Here is a 7911-nt window from a genome sequence, read left to right as displayed (position 1 = left end):
TAGAGGTTACCAAAGCACTTTACACTGTCCCAATCACCCATCCACACTCACATTCACACACCAATGGCGGCAGAGCTGCCATGCAAGGTGCTAGCCTGCCATTGGGAGCAACTTGGGGTTCAGTGTCTTGCCCAAGGACACGTTGTCATGTGGAGTCGTGTGGGCCGTGACTCGAACCACCAACCCTGCGATTGGCAGCCAACCCGCTCCACCACCTGAGCCAGAGTGCCAGAGCCCCTAGTAATTATATATGTTGCAATCAACATTATGCCACAAATCCTGTCGATTGATCTTAACTAACCCCGAACATTCCATTAAATACAATGCAAATGGCATTTTATGATGTCTTTTAAAATAGCACTGTTGTATATAATGCATTATTGTAGTATTAATCCTCACTTTCATCAGTGTTAATATGGGCTTGTCTGTCTTTGTCTAGGATCACATAAGGTGAAGAGTTATCCAAACTCATATGGTGCCATAGATGTTGCCTTACACATGCCCTCCAAGTCTGCTAAATTAGCCTACACACTGCCACAGCATTGCATTGGCCTTAATGGACCAACACATCCCATGGCTACTGTCAACAAAAAACCTATGAGAGGACCACATCACTGATGAGTCCTCAAACCACAGAATATCCCTTGCACCCTGCACTACCAAGGCCTTGATCCCCCTGGGCCTTTCAGAGACGTCCGCATCTAAACCTGTTTCACTATGATAGAGCCCGCAAGTATCCCTGGGCTGACACAGGACTGTCTGATTCAGCAGAGTCGCACCTGTCCGGGCTGCTTCATTGAGACCAAGGATGTGTCTAATGGAGAGCCCAGTATCAACCTCAAAATGGTTGACATGAGCCGGGAGTACAGCAGCTGTCCGATCTCTGATATCAACATGCAGTGCATGAGCACAAGTGAGACGGGTTATGGAGACCAGCTCCTATCAGATCAGCTTTTGAGCTTTCCTGTCCCCAAAACCCAGTTGCTGGAGAAAACTGACACAGAGAAAGCAGACTTAGATGATTCAGCATCCAAAATCCTGTATGAGGGCCTGCTGTTAGACAAGTGCAATGGAGAGGATGGCTTGCTCACCAATCCAAATCAGGACTGGGGCTACTTTGAGTCTTTCATTAGTGAGAGTAAAATGGAATTGCTGGATCTCTGCTCTAAGAATGAGTTATCCGTAAACCTCTTCTCAGAGGAGGACGTGGACAATTACATGTTTGACGATGATGACGATTCCACTCTGAGCAGTGACGTTTGCTCGCTTAAGATCCGTTACGAATCTTTTCAGGACAACATGAGGGAGAAAACCAATGTCCTACAAGAGGAGACTCAGTTTAACTTTTTCCCAAGTGTCCTGGTGAGCTGCACAAAGAAAGACAGTGGTGTGGTAAAACGAGTTGATGAGCTACCACTGAAACCAGAGGAGATTGGATTTCAAAATGGCAGCAAAGGCGATGGAAGTGACAGCTCCACAGAGCAGACCCCTGATTACAGCCCTAAAATGAACTACTTTATAGATTCAAGCAACTCCGCTGATGACTCGGGTGAGTATAGTGATGACAGCTCCTCCACCGTTTCCTCGTTTGACACCTTCCAAGACAACGGGCCTAGAAACTCGTCCTCACAAAAGAATGCAAGCTGCTCCAACCATCTAAACTACGGATTACGGGCCAAAAGAAAAGTTAGGTACAGTGATGACTACTTGTATTACGTCGACTCTATTGAAGGTGAAAAAAACATGGAAAAGCGAGACAAGCCACCTATTGGTCCAAAGCAAGAAGTGGATGATGACTGGCGCCCTAAAAAGAGACGAAAGTGCTCTCGTAAGGATCCACCTGTAATAATCAAATACATCATCGTCAACAGGTTCAAAGGAGAGAAATGTATGGCCGTGAAGCTCAGCAGAATCGATTCAGCCGATGAGACTGTAAGCTTAGATGAGGACACAATCAGCAAATATGAGAAGCTTGCACCTCTGAAAGATTTCTGGCAGGAGAAAGAGAGAGAAAGAGAGGAACAGCTTAAGCTGGCAGCAGGAGATAAACTCAATTCCCAACATCGCACTTTTAGTTCCAGTCCCCCCAAACGAAGAAACAAGCCAGCCAACAGGCTTAGGATTCAGAGAATTCAAACTGTGGAGCAATCACCCAACACGCAGGGTCTCTTTGCCTCTGATCCCAGGCAGGAGGTTGCTTCTACAGATGAGACTAGCTCCATAGGAAGGCCATTAACAATAGCCACCAGCTGTGCCTGCACATTAGACCCAAATTACATCATACACACTGGCGCCCTGAAGAGCAGATCCCAAGAGAGGGAGGAAAGGAGAATAGGAAATAAAATATTCAAAATTAAGAAATTCAGAAGCGAAGCCAGGATTAGAAGCAAAAAAATGAGAGACCTCACAGAGAATAGTGGGAGCGTGACAGACCTGACAGAAGTTTGCATGCTGCAGAAAAACACAGACGCTGTAGGAGGTGCTGAAGACAAAAAAGGCAGCGCAGCTGCACACTGTCCCCATTTGCGTGAGAATCAAACAGCTAATAATGCTGAAAAATTTGCATTTGTCTCTACAGCCTGCTCCCCCAACAAAGGGGCATCGTCTGAGAATGTGGCCACAAGTGTCCCTGTTATCCCTGGGGGCTATCTACAAACATTACTAGATGCTTCGGATTCTTCTGGAGGTAGCACTGGCATCTCGTTTTTCCCTCAGCCGTCCCATTCTCAAATGGATCATTCTTTGGAAAAGAGGCAATTCGACTCAATTCAGCTAGCACAAAGCTGTGTACTTTCTCCACCATCAGAATCTGAGCTCCAACAGTCACCCCAGAATTGTCCAAATCTTGCCCAGATGTGGCACCCCCAACTTGGCTCCAATCGGCAATTTGCTGCTGCAAATATTGCAGACTCTGCAATTCAACACAATAGCTTCACTGGCGAGATGGCCATGCCAATGGTTGAGAGTCTGACAGTATCCGACTACAACCAGATGAGTCTAGAGAGCAACAGAATGCTTTATGAAAACAATTACTTGCCCGAGCAGCCATTGCCTCCTGATGCTGAGTATCAAGCTTGTCAGGGACAACCACAGTTTCAAAGAGCCACACTGCACACCAACAATGGCAGGCTCATCAGTTTCGACTCAGTCGGCTCACTGTCAGCTACTTCTAGCAATTACAGCTCTCTGAGTCTCAAGTCTTGCGAGAAGGATGGCGAGGAGGATGTGAACGAGAACTTTCTGGCCCACTGCAGTCCCAAACTAGTGATTCAGCAGAGTATTGATGCAATCATCCCCCTGAGGGAGTCCACAGACTTGCTGGATATCTCCAACTTCACTCCAGATAAATTCAGACACACTTCATTTTCTGAGCTCTCTCCTCCAGAGACACCCAGTTTATCCCCTCAACTTATGGCCCATGAGATGGTGAAGGCCAATGACCTCCAGAAAGGGGTTAAGATGTCATGCACCAAAGATGTGAATTGGGGATGCAACATGAAAGAGCAGCACAATTTGGCTGGTTACTCAGTGGATGGTCACGAGTATCAATTGAAGGTTTTTAATAGCGGAGACAACCTAAGCCTGGACAAGAAAGAAGCTAATCAAGCTGACTTTAATGCAAAGGGGACCAAGTCAAAGAAGAAAAATAGCAACAAACAGACTGCAGGGCAATGTACCAAAAAAAGTAAAGCCCCAAGAGCTCCTAAAACAGACAAGGGTAAAGTTCCACGTCAGACTTCACGAGTATCTAAAAAGTTTAAGGCCTCATTGGATGAGAAGGGTGGTAAAGGCCAGGCTGAGGGCGCAACTCAACCGCTGAAAGACAGCGGCTCTGAAGAATGGACTGGAAGACAAGTCCATGATGAGCAACGAGAGTTTGAAGAGCCATCCAACATCTTATCAAACATTGTCTCAGGGATGGCTGAGGTGCAGCGATTCATGATGGCCTCTGTCGAGCCAATTTGGGGTCCTGCTACAAATATGTGCCTACCCTCAGAGGCGAACAGCCTAAATTTAAAAACTCTCAAAATCCTTGCTGGAACTTCATCTGACTCTAAGAAGAAAGGCACTGGAGCATCTGGGGGTACAAAGAGCAGAAAAGGTGGGACAAAACGTGGCAAGAATCAGGCAAAGTGCAACGCCTCCCTTCCCTTTTTCCCTCAGTTGGCTCTCGGATCCAACATGTTCGACAAGCCTAACCTTGGCGCTTCTGGTATCAATGGGCCCGCACACAAAAAGATGTACCGCCACAAAACAAGTGCAAAATTCCCTCGGATTGAGAATCTAAAGGGCAAGCAACCTGAACAAGACCCAAATAAGGACAAATCATTAATGGCTTCTTTTGAGAAACTGAGGTAATATTTTATATCTAGCTGCTGATGCACGTTTCTCACTTTTCTCATTTCCTCCTGAGTTCCTGTGATACCTGACTCGAGATCAGAGATGCATGGCATTACTTTATCCTTTTAGTATCCCTACCTTCTTTTTGCCCCACTGAAGATTTTGATATCTTGCATGAGAAACTTCTTGTACTTGCAAACTACCTATAGATCCATTGTGCAAGGCTTGATTGAGATTTTCAATGACCATGGCTGCATTTTTTTTTTTTCTTCTGCAATCTTGTTTTTGATGTCTTTTTTTGTTTCTTCCTCACGGATGTTGATTCGTTTTTGTCTGAAGAAAAGGAAAAACTTGAATAAGTGCAAATTCTCTTTTTTTTGTACCTTTTTTATTTTCTCAAGTGAATCTTGCTGCCCTTTTGTAATTAGATATCTCTCTTCAAACATGTAGCTTATTAAAAAATTGTCTTTGTGTGAAGCAAGCTCCCCATTTCATTATGTATGCAAAAAAAGGATGCCCTTTTTACTGCTTGACTTTAATTAGAAAATGCTCAGCCCCTTGTCTAGGATAATCAACATCCTTGGTATTCCCCTTAATATCAATACCACACAATGGGACCATTTTGTATCAGATTAACTTTGTTCTAATTACTTTCTTACTGTTGGAATGTACTTATTTTCTCTCTATCTACTATGCTTTTTACAGGAGTTGTACTGGAAATTGTCTTAGAGGGACATTTCTATGCCATGGAAATCCCAAAATGCTTCATTCTGTGTCTTTTATTTTTACTTTAATTTAAATAATAATAATGATAATGATATATAGTATAGATTACAACAATATATTATTACAAATCGATTATTATTATTATTATTATTATTCAGTGTCACTGTACAGAAATGCACTGTTTAAAGCAAAACATGGATTCTATCAGTGTGCCAAATGTAAACTCTCTGTGCACATTAATTATCTGTATGAAAACTAGTCGTTTAATTTACTACCCCGATCAGTGCTGGCTGTTCTCTTTCAAGACTTAACAAGAGCTGGCATTTCTCTTTGGTTTGTGTTTTGTTTCCTTTCGGGACCCTATCGTTTGAAGAGCACCTGCAGCTGACAGTGGTACAACCACTCAACCAAAACTACTAGACTGAATTTTCTTACTCGTGTCACCTTACTTGCCAAATTCAATGTACCTCAGCACCGCTTCTGCTTATAATGAAAGAGAGAAGCAGAGATAGACTCTTCTTAACATAGAAGAGAACATGGAATATGTTAATAGAGGGTGGCATCAGATGGTAATAGAACATCATGTACTTTATTTTGTGTATTTAATTTGAAAGAGTAGTTTTGATGGTTGAAAAAAACTATAATGATTGTTGGATTTTCCTGTATCCCACATTTGAAAAATGTTCAGCCTCTTTGCCTAATATGAAGGATATGGTGAGGTTCAAAAGTCCACTTTGAAAAGTTTTAGGATTTCTAAAAAAATGTAAACAAATAAAAGTTATGACATACAATGAATGAGAAATGTATAAGACTCTGGACTATTTCTAGGTCACCAATCAAATGTATGCGAATTATTAAAGTGATGATCCTTGAAAACGTCAATTATCACGGGTTTTGCTGAAAGGGGGAAATATACACAGCCAATCCCAAATAGACTTTTGAACCCCACTGTAGGTCATAACATGTTTAAAGTAGTATCAACCTGTATGAACTTTGGTAAAATGCTGTTTTTCATTTGTTATTAGTGGCACATCATTAGAACATTAGCCCTACAGGTTAAGGTTATCACAAAAGCTCACGTTACTGTTGTACGAAAACATTTCAAACTAAATCAGTGCTTTTTAAAGCTTTGACTGCTTTGGCATTTACCACATTTTAATAGATGACACCTTTGATTTCAAATGAGTTGTTCTAGTAGAGTATCTCAGGTAAAGTTATGCCTTACCTATAGCTTTCACCTTACAAAGATTTCACTCTTCCCACTCTCCGCCGCCATATTTAGGACCAGGATTATGCTGATGTGGAACTGCACACGGGCTGTACGCCCATCTTGTCTGCCTTCTCTCATGTCTGCCTGTTGTAAACTGAATGTACTTCAAGTTTTTCACTATGTGCCACTGTTTAGCTGCCTCCTCCTACTGGTGCTAAGAGGGTCATTTTATTCTCCCACAAATTATGAAACAAGGAATACAAGAAGTGAAAACCCTTCTCCCTCTCTTTATGAATGTACAATATATGGTTCTGTTTGATGTATTCACAACATTGTCATTAATTGGAATTGCTTTTGCCTTTCCGTTGGAGAAATTATTGAGCTTTATAAATATTGTCTAGAGTTGATACCAGAGGGATTCTTAATTAACTCTCAACATGACAAAAATATTGTATATTTTTCTCCGTGCCAATTTGTAAGATATTTTGTAAGTGTTTATTTTTCTTAGAAAGTGCTGTGAAGTATTAGTGTGTGTGTGTGTGTGTGTGTGTGTGTGTGTGTGTGTGTGTGTGTGTGTGTGTGTGTGTGTGTGTGTGTGTGTGTGTGTGTGTGTGTGTGTGTGTGAACCTTTTTTATGCCTCTGTAGGCAGTGAAAAGGATGTATAATGACAAGGTTTTGGTTTTAAAAACCAAAATATTAAGGAACACAAAAAAGTTAAAAATCTACATTTTGTTGAAGTTTTGTAAGAGGGGAATTATCTTGTCGTGAGAGTGTTTGTGTTATTGTGGAAAACACATATAGGCAAAAAACGAATGGATAAAAAAATGTGAACTATTTGCTGTTTTATAGATTTTCTTGTAAATTATTCTTGTATAATTTTATGTTGTATCTGTTGCAAAGGTTTTAAATATTTGTGATCAAGCCTGTATGGTGAAATGTAATATTGGTAACTTGCTGAGTTTTGTAATAATGTTTATGGAGTACATATACAAATTAAAATGAGATTTTGAATGCTGCTTTTTGAAAGTTGGTAGATTTCTTCGCTCACTGTTCAGACTGTTAATGTATAGTGTAGATGTTAACAAAAATGGGTAGTTCATGCTAGTAAATGAGATCTGGCCATTGCATTTACATTTATGCATTTGGCAGACGCTTTTATCCAAAGCGACTTACAGAGCCCTTCTTACAGGGTCAATCCCCCCGGAGCAACCTGGAGTTAAGTGCCTTACTCAAGGACACAATGGTGGTGGCTGTGGGGCTCGAACCAGCAACCTTCTGATTACCAGATTACCAGTTATGTGCTTAGACCACTACACCACCACCACACCACCACCACACCCACCATTGGGTTTCCTTTGCCATTTTTAAGAACAGTTTGTGCGTGTTCAGCTCTCTAATTTAATGAAATGTACGTTTTCCCATTTTGGTTTTATGTGTGATCTCATCTGTCATCATTATCATGGTAAAGTTGCCAATCGAGAGAATAATGAGTTTCAAGAACCGATGCAGATCTTTGTATTTAGTATCAGGTAACAAATTAGATTAGGTTAGACCAATGCAATCTTATTGTTTCATCAGCATATCCTTGAGAATTTTATTTATCTTTATAGCCTGATTTATGAATGCATATAGA

At 41.4% G+C, this 7911-nt stretch overlaps 1 protein-coding gene across 1 annotated transcript; it reads left to right on the top strand.

Annotated features, from left to right (window-relative positions):
* Positions 1-717: 717 nt before the first annotated feature.
* On the top strand, positions 718-7275 carry LOC127663028 (neurite extension and migration factor-like). Its single transcript, XM_052154419.1, has one exon. It carries the CDS (start codon positions 718-720, stop codon positions 4357-4359), a length of 3642 nt encoding a protein of 1213 aa, XP_052010379.1. The 3' UTR covers positions 4360-7275.
* Positions 7276-7911: the final 636 nt, after the last annotated feature.

Source organism: Xyrauchen texanus, chromosome 23 (assembly GCF_025860055.1).
Source record: "Xyrauchen texanus isolate HMW12.3.18 chromosome 23, RBS_HiC_50CHRs, whole genome shotgun sequence".
Taxonomy (NCBI): Eukaryota; Metazoa; Chordata; class Actinopteri; order Cypriniformes; family Catostomidae; genus Xyrauchen; species Xyrauchen texanus.
The sequence above is the reverse complement of the archived record's forward strand: the minus strand, read 5'-3'. Positions and strand labels throughout refer to the sequence as shown.

Excerpts from the sequence above, each read along its gene's own strand:
- LOC127663028 (XM_052154419.1), top strand. The coding sequence starts at position 718 with ATGATAGAGCCCGCAAGTATCCCTGGGCTGACACAGGACTGTCTGATT.